Source organism: Culex quinquefasciatus, chromosome 2 (assembly GCF_015732765.1).
Source record: "Culex quinquefasciatus strain JHB chromosome 2, VPISU_Cqui_1.0_pri_paternal, whole genome shotgun sequence".
NCBI lineage: Eukaryota > Metazoa > Arthropoda > Insecta > Diptera > Culicidae > Culex > Culex quinquefasciatus.
The window spans coordinates 148,226,900-148,243,811 of NC_051862.1; the positions used below are offsets into that span (position 1 = coordinate 148,226,900).

Sequence of the window (16,912 nt, forward strand, 5' to 3'; positions counted from 1 at the left end):
GGAAATGTAATTTTGAATAAAAGTTATGGTTGTTTTAAGTGTTTTGCACAGTCTAGAACCATTCAATTGTTCAAAAATAGTCAAAATAGTGTTCAGAGAGGATTTTACGAGTCAGTCATACGACACGAATTGAGTGAGTGTAGCTCATTTTTTCACGTCTCTCATTCTCCAGCAGCCGACCGGCACGAGTCAGGCGGCAGTGGTTGAACGGACACAGTAGGCTTACAGTCACATGCTAGCAGTGAACTGACATTTTGGTTTGCTTCATGTGTACGGTGGGTTGGAAACATTTTGCAGGCCTGCTTGGCGCGTTTGATTTTTTGATGGTGCTTGCGAATTATTTACATGTTTCGGGATTTTTTTTCATGTGAGTGACTAACTAATGTTCAAAAGATCATGTTGCCGGTAGTTGGAAGCAATTTCTCATCTTAAGCGCTTTTAAAACGTTAGCGCAAGTGAAAAGATATTGATATCGACTTTCGTTAAGCAGTTAAGCTCTCATCTTGCGTGTGGATGTGTGTGCCAACAAAATGATGAGGAATCGTCTCGCAAAATAGAAAACTTAAAGCCTAAATAGTATTTTTGGAGCTTTAATCGAGCATCAAGCTCTCCGTATGACGAAGATAGGCGTTTGACTAGAAAGGGATTATTTACCCTACATCTGGAAAAGTCAGATTTTTCAAGCGTCACCCAGAATAAATATTTATCAATATCTGTGCAAATTTTTGTCAGATTTCGACATACAGTAGTTGTTCGGTAACTGGGCGTTGTTTAACTGGGCTGCTTTTTAACTGGGCGCTCGATAAAAGCAGACAAACGTTAAAAAACCAAAACAAACCAAAATGACCGAGGGGTTAATGGATGCAAAAATTATATTCAATAAATAAAAAAAACTTTTTTCAAACTTTTGTTTAATTTCAAGTTACAATTAAAGAAATATTAAAAGTAAGCATTGTAAATAAATTAGAGTAACTTTTATTTTTATAATTTATCTGGAAAATATTACGCATCGGTGGTCCCCTCGTTCAGCCCAGTTAACGAGCAACATTTGGTGACTGGGCTACGTTCTCAGCCCAGTTACCGAACAACTACTGTATTTTATATTTGAGTGATTCTAACGATTTCGTAGGTTGACTTTTCTTTGTATTTTTGATTTGGATGATACTTTTGAAACTAATTTTATGGAAAAGATTATACAATTTCGCAAAAGTTACGAATTTAACATTGAAAATCGAACCATTAGTTTCTCAGGTATCGTCAGTTGAAAATTACAGAGGTGTTTTCTTCATTTTTTTAAAACATAAAAAGCCTAAAAAATAGTAATGTATACCTAAAAGTACATGTAGTTTAAAAACGGTACATTTTATCAAAAAAAATGCAACCTAAAGTACCCTGAAACATGTAAAAAATTGTATGATAATTCAACTTTAAGTTTTTTACCGTTTACCATTTTGTAAAGTCCTGATTATGACCTACAACTTTGCCGAAGTCACCAAATCGATCAGAAAAACCCTTCTCAAGAGATCATTTTGTATTACCAGCCCCCAAAATTGTATGAACATTTGTATGGAAATACTTAAAATGACTACTAATGACCTCTTTTGACACATGAAATGCAAAAAATGGCAAAATCGTTGACAAATACTCATTTTCTACCAATATCGAACACCATTTTAAATTGATTGGAAATCGAAAATTAAAAAAAATATATTTCAATTAATATGTGAATTTTACCTGATTTGACCGAAATTATTCAAACTAATCCATTGGATTGTTTTATATCCTCTCTCTCCTTCCCTATTCATAGTTGTGACATTTTCATTTGCGCGATATTTTATCGGCGTTGGCCAGATGTTCGGATGGGTTTTGAAGAGATGTAGTCCTGTGTGCGGTCGAATTCCAAGTGATTTTATTTTTGTACTTATTCCCCGATCATACCTATCGTAATTGTCCTAACCTACGGCGGAAACACCTAAACGCAGCCCACCGCTACCAAATTCATTGTGGTAGGGCTGCGCCGAGATGATTTGCATTCCTAATCAAAAACAATTATTGTTATTCAACAACAATTCGTGTTACTACAAACATCCTGCCCCTAGTTGACTGGGTCAACTCCTTTACTCACTTTCTGCTTCATCAGTCTCCTTGAACCGAGCTTCTGACAATTTTACAGTTCGGGCTGGCTTGTCGGGAGCTGCATCTGGTGCTGGGCTGGGTTTTCTAATTTGCTGCTCTCGGTTTCGATTGGCAGCAGGCATACTTCTGCTGCGGCACGCCGGTAAGTTCCCCTTGTGGTGCGGACGTCGACCACCCTGCACCTGCCGTCTCTGCCCGGATGTGTGGCGGTTATTCGTCCGATGTTCCATTGCAACGGCGGAAGGTTCTCTTGTTTCAACAAAACTAACTCGCCGACCTGAGGGTTTCGAGTTCCTTGGTGCCATTTTGGACGTTGATGCAAATGATGAACGTAATCCCGAGTCCATCGTTTCCAAAAATCTTGGACGGTACGCGGCATTTCCTGGAATCGATTCAATCGGTTAATACTCAACTCTGACACGTTTGGTTCTGGGAGGGAGAATAGCGGTTCTCCAATAATCAGGTGTCCAGGAGTCAATGCGCTTAAATCATCAGCATCATTTGTAAGCGGCGTTAACGGCCGAGAATTTAAAATACCCTCTATTTGAGTCACACATGTGGTAACTTCGTCGAGGCGCAACGACTTATTTCCTAAAATTCGCTTAAAATGGTGCTTAAAGGATTTTACACCAGCCTCCCATAATCCTCCAAAATGAGGAGAGCGTGGAGGAATGTGATGGAATGTAATTCCTTGAGCCAAACAGAAATTGTTCCACATCTCAGTTTGAAACTGAGCAATATATTCATTTCGAAGTTCTTTAAGTTCACGATCTGCTCCTTTAAATGTGGTTGCATTATCACAGTGCAGTGTGAGCAAACGTCCTCTGCGCGCAATCAATCTCTTGATTGCATTTATGCAGGCCTGTGATGATAAATCTGGTACCAACTCCAAATGAATCGCCTTTGATACCATGCAAATGAAACATGCAACATACATTTTTAATGCAGCGCCTCTTCCGATCAAGGGCCGAACTAAAAAGGGACCGCAATAATCTAATCCACAGTTCGCGAAGACGCGAGCTGGTGTAATTCTTACTGTAGGTAATGGGGCCATAATTTGCACCCTTTTTCTAGGGTTACATCGTAAACATTGCACACATTGGTACGCAATATTTCGCACCAGCTTTCTTCCGTGTAAAGGCCAAAATCTCTGGCGCAAAGTAGCTAGCATTAAAGTTGGCCCACCATGCAAGGTTTGGAGATGAATAGAGCGAGCGATTAATTTAGTCAAGGGGTGATCATCATGCAACAAAATCGGACACCGTGTGTCAAATGGAGCAGACAGTTTTTCTAATCTACCCTTAATTCTAATTAATCCAAATTCATCTAGGAATAGATCCAAACCCTTTATTAGCGATTTAAAGTTGAGTTCGGTTTGCGTACAATCTTCTGCCTTACATTTTTCCAGCAACTTCAATTCGTGTGGAAAAGAATAAGATTGCGCTAAGCGAATTAAAGTCTTGAGAGCGTTATCAATTTCTCTCGGTTGTATTTTTCCCAGACTTTGTCCCTTAGACCGTTCTCGAAGAATGGTGCAAAATCTTAAACAGTAAACTGTCACTTTTATTAGTTTTGCCAATTCAGAGAATTTTGTAAAGATTTCTTCGGGCTCGCTTTGAACTAGCGCCGTAAAAAGAGCAACTATTGGTCTGCGTTCCGATTCGACAACGCTCAATACTGATTTGTCAAACTTGGTTGCGGGCCAGGATTCGATTGATTCACAAATAAAATCCGGTCCGTGTACGTGTAATTTGTCGTTTAATATTTCGATTGGAAGAATTCCCCTTGACAGTCTATCAGCAGGATTTAGATGTGTTGGGACGTGTCGTAAAGTGTGTCCTTTCATGAGTCTTTGTATTTCCGCAATCCTATTTGACACAAATACCTTCCAGATTGCTGGTGGTGTTTGTATCCATTGTAATACCACCGACGAATCGGTCCAGAACACAACTGGAGCTACAAACTCTGTGGTGGTTAATATCGTATCTATTAACTGGCAACCTAACAAAAACGCACACAGCTCAAGGCGGGTAATGTCGTGTTCTCGTAATGGTGCGACTCGAGACTTCGTGCTGAGTAAATTGCTATACGACTTATGTTGGTCCTTTGACACCACATAGACAGAGCATCCGTAGCCTCTTTCGGAAGCATCGCAAAAACAATGCAACATAAACTTTCTCGATACCACCACTCTCCGTGGTACTCGGAATTCCAAAAGATATGGCAACTGATCTCTGAATGTGTGCCAAGATTTGGCAAGCCCTTGGGGAAGTTCCTGATCCCATGCGAACTTTTCATACCACAACCCTTGAACAAACATTTTTGCCCCCACGACTACTGACCCAATTAGACCGCAAAGGTCAAATAGCTGGGCCATCTCTGAGGCAACGATGCGTTTGGTGATTTTGTCCAACGCAGACAACTTGGGAATTTTAAATCCGAAGCTATCTTCGTGTGGATTCCAAAACAATCCAAGCGTTTTAATTGTATTGGAGCGATCGATTTCGATCTCGTGGGGCATCTCCACCAGGTCTGTTGGTATTTGTTGCAGAACTCGGCGATCGTTTGAACACCATTTTCTCAAATTAAATCCGCCAGACTGTAACAGTTGCCGAAGTTGCACAGTTGCTTCGATTGCTTCTTTCAGACTGTCTCTTCCTGCTAGAGTGTCGTCCACGTATGTGTGATTTTTCAAAATGTGAGCTCCTAAGGGATAGCGATGCCCTTCATCATCAGCTAACTTATTTAGAACTCTAGCAGCCTGGAAAGGAGCGCAGGCAGTTCCATACGTGACCGTTTTTAACTGATAAGTTTCCAAAGGTGATTGCGTATTTGTACGCCAAACAATTTTTAGCAATTTTCGATCTTCTGGATGAATCCAAATTTGCCTGAACATTTTTTCAATGTCGGCAATAAAAACATATTTTGGCAATCTAAAATTCAAAACAGTCGACAATAGTGTAGGCTGAACTGTTGGGCCCGAGTGCAGTATTTCATTCAATGATAGTTGATTGCAACCTTTAACGGATGCATAAAAAACGACGCGAGTTTTAGTAGTTGTACTATCCGGTCGCCGAATGGCGTGATGAGGCAAATAAAATTCTTCTTTACCTGTGCGTAAGCCCGGTTCCAAGTGTCCGAGTTCAGCATATTCGTCCATAAATCGCAGGTAGTCGTCGCGAAGCTGCTGGTCGTATCCAAATCTGCGCTCGTTAGCCAGGAACCGACGCTGGGCTAGATTATACGAGTCACCGAGAAAAGGTCTTCGATCTTCGCGGATTGGTAACCGTACCACGTAACGCCCGTCATCCCGACGCGAAACCGTGCGATTAAAGTGATCCTCACACCACCTATCGTCTAGCGACAGCGCTCGACCGCGGTCAAAGTCGTCCACTTGCCAGAATCGCTCTAGGATGGCATCCAGCCCGCTGGCACTGCTGATTATGCACAGCGATGGGTTTGCTCCACGCCCCGCGTACATCCCTGACACGATATGTCCAAACACAGTTTCCTGTAAGAGTGGATATCCAACATTTATTTTACATTGCTGGCTAAGCAATAACGAGAAGAAGAGTTCGGCCCCGAGTAAAATGTCCACACCCGCACTAATGTTGAATTTCGGATCAGCCAATTTCACGTCACGCGGAACCTGCCAGTCGCGAATATCGATATTCTGGCTCGGTAAAATTGCCGGAATTTTGGCAATAATGAGGCAAACGACCGACGTTTCGAAAGCGCGAGTCCGCGAGCGAAGCTTCACAGTGACCGATTCCGTAACACGCACTTTACCCGGACCGATTCCCGCGACTTCCGTATTTGTCTTGGTCCGCCGTAATCGTAACTTGGTGGCGACCGCTTCCGATATAAAATTGCACTGAGAACAACTATCTAACACCACGCGCGCGAAGTGATTCGTCCCGTCACGATCTTCTACCCGCACGATTGCGGTTGCGAGGAAGACCTCTGTCTTTGCCCGCGACGTGTCCAGAACTCCCGATGAGTCTTCTGCTGCACGGTTAGCTGATCTAATCTTGTGCTGTTCGTTGTAGTGGTTCTGTGCAGGTTTCCCTTCGCTGAGAATTGCCGAATAAGCCGAGTAGTTTGTGTGGCTTGGGGTTTGGTTGGACTGAGCTACATGTGCAAAAGGGGTTTCTATTGTCCCAGGGACAAAAGAATCAATAGTATTGGGGTGTCGAGCCCCCGACACTCCCCCCATCAAATGAGGAGGACAATACATTTGTGTTTGTACTTGTGGATGTTCTACCTGTTGCCCAAACGCTGTAAATGTAGTTCGCTGATTGCTGTTGTAACTATTACCATCGACAGCTGGCGGTAGATGCAATAGGGTGTGGTGCCTTTGTCCACAAGATTTGCAGTTAGAGGAGTTGCAGTTCTTGGCGAGGTGATGTCCACGTAAACAGTTGATACACAGTTTGTACTTTTTGGCGATATTAAAGCAATGTCTTGGTGAAAGTTTGTTAAACTGATCGCACTCATACAAATAATGAGCTGCTTTGCACATCGGACATTTGTGCGCTGCCTCAGCGATCATAAAGTTGTTTGTGGACCTTGATTTTACTACGATCTTGGTCTCTTGTGTAGCTGTCGGTGTGTGAGACATTTTTACTGACTGTAACGTACGCGCTTGTTTGCGAATAAATGTGACTAAAGCGTCGAAATCAGGACGTTCGCCTTCTTTGCAATCTTTTTCCCACTCCTTCAATGTAGTAGTATCTAAACGTCTGCTCAAAGCTTCAACTAGTACAGAGTTCCAATGATCTTCTGTTTTTTCTAGCTTATTAAGTATGCTGACGTGACGATCGAATTGATCAGCGAGGTCCATCAACAGAGCAGAAGACTCTTTTTTAATTGGTGCTATCGCAAATAAAGCAGAAATGTGTCTTTTGATCAAAAGTTAGTATCGTTGTGTCGCTTTTCAACTAATTTCCACCCGATATTATAACCTTCCGTCGACATCTCAAGATTGGCTACGGACGAATGAGCCTCACCAATTAGTGCATCTTTTAAATAGTGCAACTTTTGGATAGCTGTTAGATTTGGGTTTGCATGAATGAGTGATTTAAATGTGTCACGAAATTCGATCCACAATTCCGGATTCCCGTCGAACTTGGGAATTTGGATCTCGGGCAGACGTACCGATTGCGACACGATGCTCGCCGAATTTGAAGCCACGCGAGTGGGCTCCGTATTTACCGATAGATTCGGTAACTTACTAACAAGTAGTGCTTTTAATTCAACGTATTTGTTTTGAAATACTAATCGTTCTTCAGAAATTTCTTCACCCGAAAGGTCCTCTAGAAGCTCTATTTCTTCTTGTACCTCCGAGTACTGCTTCCAAAGCTCATCAAGCATTTCGATTCTAATTGCTAGTTGATTTGCTTGGTCGGCCGTGTAATTGGCCTCGAATACTTTGATTTGTTCCGCTGAACCTAGTATCGTGGCCATCCGCCTCTTCAATTCTTTTAACTTGACGGAATTGCTCCGCACATATCTCTTCTTTGGAGTCATCTTCACTTCACTCACTTAACTAATATACTTAACTTATAAGCGGCTTCGTGCTGGCGATGACTCGACGACGTGGGAGATTTATCCGGCGACAGCGATTGTCCCGGGTTTCGGCACCAAATGTTCGGATGGGTTTTGAAGAGATGTAGTCCTGTGTGCGGTCGAATTCCAAGTGATTTTATTTTTGTACTTATTCCCCGATCATACCTATCGTAATTGTCCTAACCTACGGCGGAAACACCTAAACGCAGCCCACCGCTACCAAATTCATTGTGGTAGGGCTGCGCCGAGATGATTTGCATTCCTAATCAAAAACAATTATTGTTATTCAACAACAATTCGTGTTACTACAAACACCAGATTTTTTTCAATTTTGACCTGGCAACCCTGGCGTATGGCAAATAAAGAAGTTCGAGAAAGAATTAAACAGGTCAATCTGCGCTCATGAGAGAAGAACAGTGTTGCAAATGAGTGATAGAAAAAAAAAACAAAAAAAAACTACCATTTGCTAATCATTTGATTATTCTTGCACCAGAATATCACGGAGTACAGCAACCAGCATCATAGCCTTCGAAATCTCTTCTTCGTGATTGCCAGCGAGGACATTCTCTTCCTATCACTCGTCCTCTTTCCCTCGGTCAGGCGTTCTCACCGCTGAGTTTTTCACTCTCTCAGAGAACCGCAATGAAAGAACGTGAGAGGGAGAATGCGAACCGACTACGCAATACGTCTTGGTGGGTTTTTAAGAATTACATGGACTCCGATCTTGTTACAATTATGAACTCTTCAGCAAAATAGTCAGTAAAAAACCAATCGTTCAATGAGTACTTGAATTTGATTGAAAATTAAAAGTTTGGAAACCGTGTCGTACAAGGATAGAAATCCTAAACCGGTAACTCTATGTTTTCGAATTTGTAAACATTGCAATATTTAGAAAATCCTTATTTTTTTTTTATTTCGTTGTTCAATATCAGAAAAAAATGTTGACGATTTTCGAAAAATTTACAAATTCGAAAACGTAGAGTCACCGGATTAGTGTACAAGATTTCTATCCGTGTAAGCAACATGAATAAGATTTTAAATTAAGATGAAATTACTCAAGCATTCGCTTTAATCAAGGGTCCCAAATTTGGATTCAAGAACATAAATCACTCACTCATCACACCGATGAAATCTTTACTGACTGAAGCGCCCAACCATTCGTGAGCGAACATGACTTGCTAGCTTGCAGCGACTTGGGCAACCGCTCCACACAGCGATACAAGTACTTCGTGAATTTCTTCGCCTACTCCGTCCGTCGATCTCAGTCCCAAACGAATATGCTCAGAGAGGAGAGAATCTAACAAAAGAACAGCACGGCGCTCACTTGGACTACGCTATCACAGTTTGCCGTCAACGGTAGAGTGGAAATTGCGTGCAAATAATTGTTTTGATTTATTTTGAGTGACAAATCGCAATCGGCGTCTCTAGGTCGTACGCTGTACCACTCGAAAGGGAGTGAGAGGGAGAGCAGAAGAGAGAGTTTTCAGCAGTGATTGGTATGAAAGTGACAAACGGTTTTGCGTCGCATTCGATTTATGCTCGCAAGAGAAAGGTCTTGACGCTTGTTTTCAGAGTGTAACATTAAATGATTATTCTCAAAAAGGTGATGTGGAAGCATTTGCATGCGACTTTACCATAGGATTTTTTTTCATGCAATCCATGAAAATGTTGAAAAAATAAATGCTATAAAAATATAAATTATTGAATTTGAGAAAACCTTACAACCCGTATTCCACCAACGCGCTCCCAGTCGAATCCGCTAGCAAAATCAATAATTTCACCCAGCAGTGTTACGACATTACGAGCAAAAAAAAGAGAAGCCAACAAACTGCCGAGTATCTTTCGTTGTTTTTCCGTCACTTTTTCCCAACCGACCACGGGCTATAGTGGAAACCCCACTCGGGGTTGAACTTTGACCGCTCTGTCTCCACGTGTTTTCCTAGGGGTTGTCATTTTTTGCAGTTGTTGCTCCTGCTTTTTTTCCACGCCAGGATTTTCCCTATCCGGAGGGTTGTTTTGAGCTGAAGACAGTCTCAGAGACGCGCTGGTGGTGGCGTCGCGGTGGCGCGACGGTGGTTTTCCATTTTTCATGGAGCTGTTTTTGTATCTGTTGGGTGAAACCTTCTGTTTGCTGTTGAGAAGAACGTTAGTAACTGATCAACCATCTATTTTTCCAACCTTCTATTTTTTAAATATATAAATATTTTACATTTTAAAGCAGATTTTGTGCAACCAGACCGTAGGTAATTAAAGATTCTTAGGAAAATTTTGACTTCTTTTCTGGAGCAAAGCTTGTGACTTTCCGAGATTTTCTCCGGAAAGCGAAGGATCGGTTTTCCACGAAATGGTCGAAATTCCGGTTCGTCACGCCATCTTCAAACAAAACGAAGATGAACGAAAAATCAAGAAAAGTCAAAGAATTGGCACTGACGAGCAGGCACAAGTTTTGCGAATTTTTTTTTCCGGGCAGTATTTGTCTTGATAATTAATTTGCCTACAGCACGACGAGCTTTTGCGAAATTGGAGCTGCTGAAGCTGGCAAGATATTCTGGGCTGAGATTAAACGTGCAGTGCGTGGGTGTGGTCGATTAGCAAAAGAAAGTTATGGCGATGTTAGGAGAAATTTGCAGGGAAAAGGACTCTCTCCGCATGGAATCGATTGGTTGACTTGATGAATAATGCACGAACACATGCTCAGAGCTTTGTATTACTTCTTCTCAGAACATATAATTAAATGAAAAAAAAAATACAAAAAAACCAAAACAAACGAAATAACATTTAATTACCGAAAAATCCGATTTCGTGACATTTCCAGAAGTTCCAACCCAGAACTACATTCAATTAATTATGAGCAAACTAAGGTTGGTAAAATTCCCTACCGATTCCTCACCGATACTTGGCCACAAATATAAACCGCCTATCGATTTTCCACCTAATTGCTTGCCACATAATATTGCGCCACGGGCTGGTCACAGGGCAGGCCCAGGATGTGCCCTCCCCGAGTGAATCGGTAATTACGCCGGGCTTGGCCCTGTCATTAGAGCCCACACATACGTTAAAAAATGATTGTAATATTACATCTGAGAATGGCGAAAGATTTTGTGTCAAGAAGTGTGTAGTTTTACATTAAAACTAGCGGAATTTTCATCAGTTTTTGTTGAATTTCACAATTTTACACATAATTTTAGTTAAAATTACTCAAAAAGAAGTTTTTTTCTTCTTTTTGTTGTGTACGTTAAATTTGTTCGAAATGGTTACAGGAGAAAAAAAAACAATTTGATGGGAAAAATTGACGCTGGTTTTATGTGTCATTAATTGAATGTATGTTAATGGCCGCGTATGTGCGATCCATTATTCATTACCCGAGCAGGGGTAAATAACACGGGAATACCAAATTTTGGTATTACTTGGGCAAATAACAGCGACCAAAATGTGCCCTTGGTTGCCCAGTAATAGATGGTAAAATACCATGAAATCATACCAAAATCTTGTATGTGTAAGGGCACAACAATACCAAACCATGTTATTCCAAGGGTAAAATAATACCTCAAAATAGAACCATTTCAATACTAAGTTGAGGTCTTCTGGATTTTGAACATTGCTTGAATACCAAAACTTGGTATTGCCATGGTTTTATTTTTAGGTATTCCCGCGCCCTTGGAAAATCATATTTTGGTATTTCTGTGGTCTTTCACATACATGATTTTGGTATGACTTCATGGTATTTTACCATCTATTACTGGGAAACCAAGGACACATTTTGGTCGCTGTTATTTGCACAAGTAATACCAAAATTTAGTATTTTCATACCATTTTTAGTGCAGCAGTTGCAGTTAGTGAAATAACGGAAATTATTCATATGCAACAGCCAAATCTACTCACCTGATGATTCCATGTTGTTATTAGTGATATTCTTCACCACACCGAATGCATTTGTCATTGATGAACGGCCTGTGCTTGAAGTTCTTGAAGCTTCTGAAAAATAACAAGAATGAAAAATAAGTATTATTAAAATGAAACTGAATTGAAATTCATCAAAATTCATTAATCTGTCGATTGACTCGTTTTTTAAAGTATTTGGTTATCCCGACTTAGAGATATTTCAACGTTTTTGAAAAAATATTAGTGGGTATATCACACTAATTTTTAAAATCATCTTTAACATTTTTGGGTTTCAAGTCATTTTAGCGCAAAATTAATTAACTCGTAAAATTTTTTTAACAAATTTCTCATAGTTTCAGAGAAAATTGACGAAACCTTTCAATATTCAAATAATACCAAAATTTGCCATCCTGACTTAGAAAATTTTCCACAATTTCAAGTCATTTCTGTAGGGGGTATATCAAAAATGTTTAAAATCAAGTTGGAAATTTCCGGTTTTGAATGAAAGCATTCGCTTTGAGACATCATTTTAGCGCAAAATTAATTATGTTGTCAAAATTGGTCAAAATTTTCCCATAGTTTCAGAGGAATTTGATAAAACACTTTAATACCAAAATAATACCAAAATGTGCCATCCTGACTTAGAAAATTTTCCACAATTTCAAGTCATTTCTGTAGGGGGTATATCAAAAATGTTTAAAATCAAGTTTGAAATTTCCGGTTTTGAATGAAAGCATTCGCTTTGAGACATCATTTCAGCGCAAAATTAATTATTTTGTCAAAATTGGTCAAAATTTTCCCATAGTTTCAGAGGAATTTGATAAAACACTTAAATACCAAAATAATACCAAAATGTGCCATCCTGACTTAGAAAATTTTCCACAATTTCAAGTCATTTCTGTAGGGGGTATATCAAAAATGTTTAAAATCAAGTTTTTAATATCCGGTTTTGAATGAAAGCATTCGCTTTGAGACATCATTTTAGCGCAAAATTAATTATTTTGTCAAAATTGGTCAAAATTTTCCCATAGTTTCAGAGGAATTCGATAAAATACTGTAATACCAAAAGAATACCAAAATGTGGTGTTCGATCATTGACAAATACTGCAATTTTGCAATATCAAAACAATACCTTAAATTGGTATGATACCACATTTTGCTCTTGCATAATCCTTAAGACAAATTTTAAAGGGTCCAGGAATACCAAAATTTGGTATTGATACCAGAGAAAGGTATTATTACGCATTTCCCTTGTTATTTACCCATGCTCGGGTAAGAGAGGAGGGGGAAGCGAAAAGTGTCCTCGATGAGATGATGTATCGGATAGCACGGTAATGTTTCGATGGTTATTACCGTGAAATGAAAAAGTTTCTGACTGTGTATGTTTGTGGCAGGGACATAAATTTTACGAGATTTAATTGAATGTAATTTCGATTGAGTGATTGGTTAAAATGGATTTTAATTGACGAAGTATTTTAACAAATTACGAAAAGATTTTGTTTTATAAGCAGAACCAGACTTCTCTCCTGTTAACCCTCATTCAAGCATTTTTTCCCAAAGCCCTGAAATGTATTTCATTATTATTTGATTATTTTGCTAAATTTATGTTATTTTTCAGAGGATTCTTTAGCAGTGATGGATAAATCTGGAGTTTCTTTTGATATTCACTAAGAACAAAATTCGAAAGAGGACTTGTCCCTCCTCCTGCGATGGAAAAATCTTCATCAAAAGAAAATCTGTTGACGCTCATCAAGTAAAAATCAGATGAGAACATAGCTCTCCTCTCTCCCGCACCTTGAAGAATGACCTGTTACTTTTCGTAAAAAAATATGATCAATGAATGTAAACAAACGAAATAAATCAATTCAAGTGGCGCTAAAAATAAGATACACAAAATATCTTCAACTGATTGATTTTCTCCGAACAGTTCGCGAGCGATTTTCTCTTGTGTGTTTCGCCTCCTCTTTCTCATTCACGGGTGAAGAAAATACGCAAGCGAAAAAGATTTTTTTGCGATTACTCCATCCCTGCTTTCCTCTCTCACGTGCAAAATATCGTTGAAAAAAAGGTTTAAAAATCATCTATCAGATTATCGGGCAGAAATTTGGATTTCACTACTCAGCTTTTTTCTGCAAGAACGGTTGATTTCGTACATTCATATAATTGGATTTCTACTAAAAGTCCCCACACATTTGCAATTCGTAAAGTCACTTTCGTGCTTGGACTTTCAAAATCATTTGCTGAGATACAGTCAAAAGGATTGTCACAATGAAAACGATCAATTTTTTTGTGAATTTTCGATCTGCAGCAAAACAAAATATTGTTTTTTCTTGAGAAAAAATCGTTATTTCTAAGATATTTTAAAAACAAATGATTGCAAAGTTACTGGACTGTAAAAAACGCTTTTTAACCAATCAAAACACTGCAAAACTAATAATAGCACGTGCCATCAGTTTTCCACCTTCCACAGAACCCAATCAACGATAATTTGCCAACTTGATTTCGCAATCCTCTGGAATCATTACTTCAGGTCACTGCTCGTCCTCCCAAAACAAAATAACGATTTACTTCGAAAATCAAATTTCCCTGGCGACAAACAAATCAAATCGACCAGCAAAAAAAAACGCAAGCAGCTGCCGAGATATTAACGTAGACCGACCGTCTTCGAAACCCGCGTTCCATTTGCATGCAACCGAATCCGAGTCCATTTATTTTGATTACTTCCAGTGAGCTTTTTTTTTGCTTGGCATGTTCGTTTGAAATTTCAATTTTGCCGCTCTCTGCAACGTTGCGCACTAGTTTTCATAAGCTTCCAAAAAAAAGAGCAAGAAAAACTAGAATGAAAAGTTTTGTCGCAAGTGCATGTTTGCCCTCCTGGATGAACTTTAAACTTCACATCCTTTGTACCATCGAGAGGAGAGGCAGCCCCATTTGTTTGCCGATGTTCCCCCGAAATTCCCCGGGAGGGACGCGAAGGTCAACACGGCCATGGCAAGTTCCATCCCGAATAAAGGGCACGTCTCTGGGCGAGAAACTTCGTTTTTTTTCCTCTCTTGGTGCTTCTTTTGTGTGAGTTTGCGTCATGTGTGAGCGTGTGTGGTGTTGTCAGCAGCACGTTGGACATTGAAAAGTTCGTGTCTTCTTGCGAGAATTCCGAATATCGCCTGCAGGACGTTCTTGGAACTGTGAGTTGGGGACACTTTGGATGGCGCTCGTCGATCATTGTGTTGGGCATATTTCATAAGAAATTATGTTAGCAGTAAAAGTGTTGTAAGAACTGATGTCATTTCCGCCAGAAAAAAATATGTGAATTTACTCGACACGGAAAAAATGAATCACATATAAACTCAGTTGATGCAAACGCAAACGGTTGAATCACACTTAAAATCATGTTTTTACGTATATTTTGTTGCAAATTTACATCAAATTGCATTTAAATTTAAATGTTTAACGACGTGCAAAAGTGTTACATCATAAATGATGTAACATTTGGAAATATTTTTTTGTGTGTAGGGTCCTTTCCTTTGAACAAAGAAGGCATTTTGCATCATTGGTTCGTCCATACAAATTTTACAGTTGTTCATAGAAAAATGTCATCTAAATATTCTAAAATCTGTATTGATGGTGTCTTCAGCAACAATTCGGAGGAAAAAAGGTACATTTTAACAACATTCCCATGATTCTATTTCACATTTTGACACAAAAAATCCATTTGCGAAAAACAATTATTTTTTGATGATTTTATTTTTTGATATGTTGTGAGGATCTAAAGGACAAACTTTGAGTAAGGACCCAGCAAGAGCAAGACATTTTTTTTTTTAATTCGTAATGTTTGATTTTTTTATGAAAAAAGCTCTTCTCATTTTCAGATGCAAAATCGAATTTGAAATCGAAAAGTACTATAAAGAAGTATCTGTAAATTTTCGTTTTCGTGGTAAATGTACATAAAGTATGTTTTTTTGTAAACAATGCAATTTTCCGACTGCCAATGAAGAAATTGAATGAAAATCGAACAATTCATTAAATATAATAAGATTTCAACAAGCTTTATAATTATTTTATACCCTACCTCCTATTCCCCGATCATCATCATTAGTTTTTTGTCTGCTAGATATTTCCAGCTTGTTTGTGGTACTTGAATAGCTTTTTTTTAATTTTATCTGGTAAAATAGAAAAAAATAGAAAAAATTGGAAATATGGATTTAGGCTATCTCTCAAATCGCACCAACTTCCAAATGTTGATATCTCGGTTCCTACTGATTTAAATGTCAATGTCACAATATGGTACAATTTCTGTTCTTTCCAATAAAAATATTACAAGAATTTCATATTCAAGGCTTACATTTGAAATGGGCTTGCAAAAAATGTCATGTGTAATTGAACTTCATTTGATTGATAACAATTTACGATTTTTTATTGAACTTTGAATTAAAAAATGAGATAAATCATATCAAAAAAGATATAAATTCAAATGATCATATTTCTTACCTGCCGACACAAACATTTTTTAAAATATTTTATTCAAAATGTTCTCTTTATGAAAAATTCGACTAAATTTTGAATTTAGATACTTATTTAAATAAGAAGAGAATTCATCAGATTGTTTTAGTTTTCTTTGTTTAACTTTTTTTTCATTTCTTATTGATTCATAATTAAAAAAAAATAAATAAATTCTTCTTGACTTTATTTTGTAAGTTCTAATAATTCTAACCAGTACCAGTAAACTCAATTCTACAACAGTAAATGAAATTCAGTTATTGAAAAATATTTTTTGTTTTGTTATTTCAAAATTTATGTCTTTTGGTGCTACGCAAGGTTGAAAGGAGATCAAAATAATATTGCCAAACAGCTGAAAAATTTCCACGAATTCATGAAAATTTGATTGCCTCAAAGTTATTGTTTTTTTGGCTCATGGTTTTAATTATATTAAAAATTAGCAAAAATGTCATGTTGGTAATTACCGTTAAAGTTGATGAAGAACATACGGATTTCTTTCACGGTTTCGTCTATAGGTGAAAATGATTGGACTTTTTATTTGACGCTTCCTACACAGTAAAAAATCATGGCAATATTTCATCTTGGCATGGTTACAGATTTTGGATAATAAAAAATAAGTTATCTTATAATAGGAATTGATAATTTTTTTTCATTTTCTGTGAAATTTAATATTTTTTCACATTATTTTAAGAAAATTTAACATAAATAGGTAAAATTCATCAACATTTCAACCTTTCAAAATTAAACTATTTAACTGTATATAATATTGCCTCTAAAAATGTGGAAATTTACATCTTGTAATGTGTAATTTTACTTGCGTCTAAACATG

General features: G+C 38.3%; 2 protein-coding genes across 13 annotated transcripts in view; both read right to left on the minus strand.

Annotated features, from left to right (window-relative positions):
* Nucleotides 1-16,912, minus strand: part of LOC6041584 (protein NDRG3) — a 183,494-nt gene that overhangs the window by 74,853 nt on the left and 91,729 nt on the right. The window lies entirely within an intron of this gene.
* LOC119767458 lies at nucleotides 1,864-5,747 on the minus strand. Its single transcript, XM_038256118.1, has 2 exons — nucleotides 5,248-5,747; nucleotides 1,864-2,518 (listed from the first exon to the last, which is right to left on the minus strand). The coding sequence occupies exons 1-2, from the start codon at nucleotides 5,615-5,617 to the stop codon at nucleotides 2,118-2,120; spliced, it is 771 nt and encodes a 256-aa protein (XP_038112046.1). The 5' UTR covers nucleotides 5,618-5,747; the 3' UTR covers nucleotides 1,864-2,117.

Coding starts and splice junctions, on each gene's coding strand:
- LOC119767458 (XM_038256118.1), bottom strand. CDS start 5,617: ATGTACGCGGGGCGTGGAGCAAACCCATCGCTGTGCATAATCAGCAGT. Junction 2,519..5,247: donor GGAACCGGGCTTACGCACAG/GTAAAGAAGAAT, acceptor AATCGATTCCAG/GAAATGCCGCGTACCGTCCA.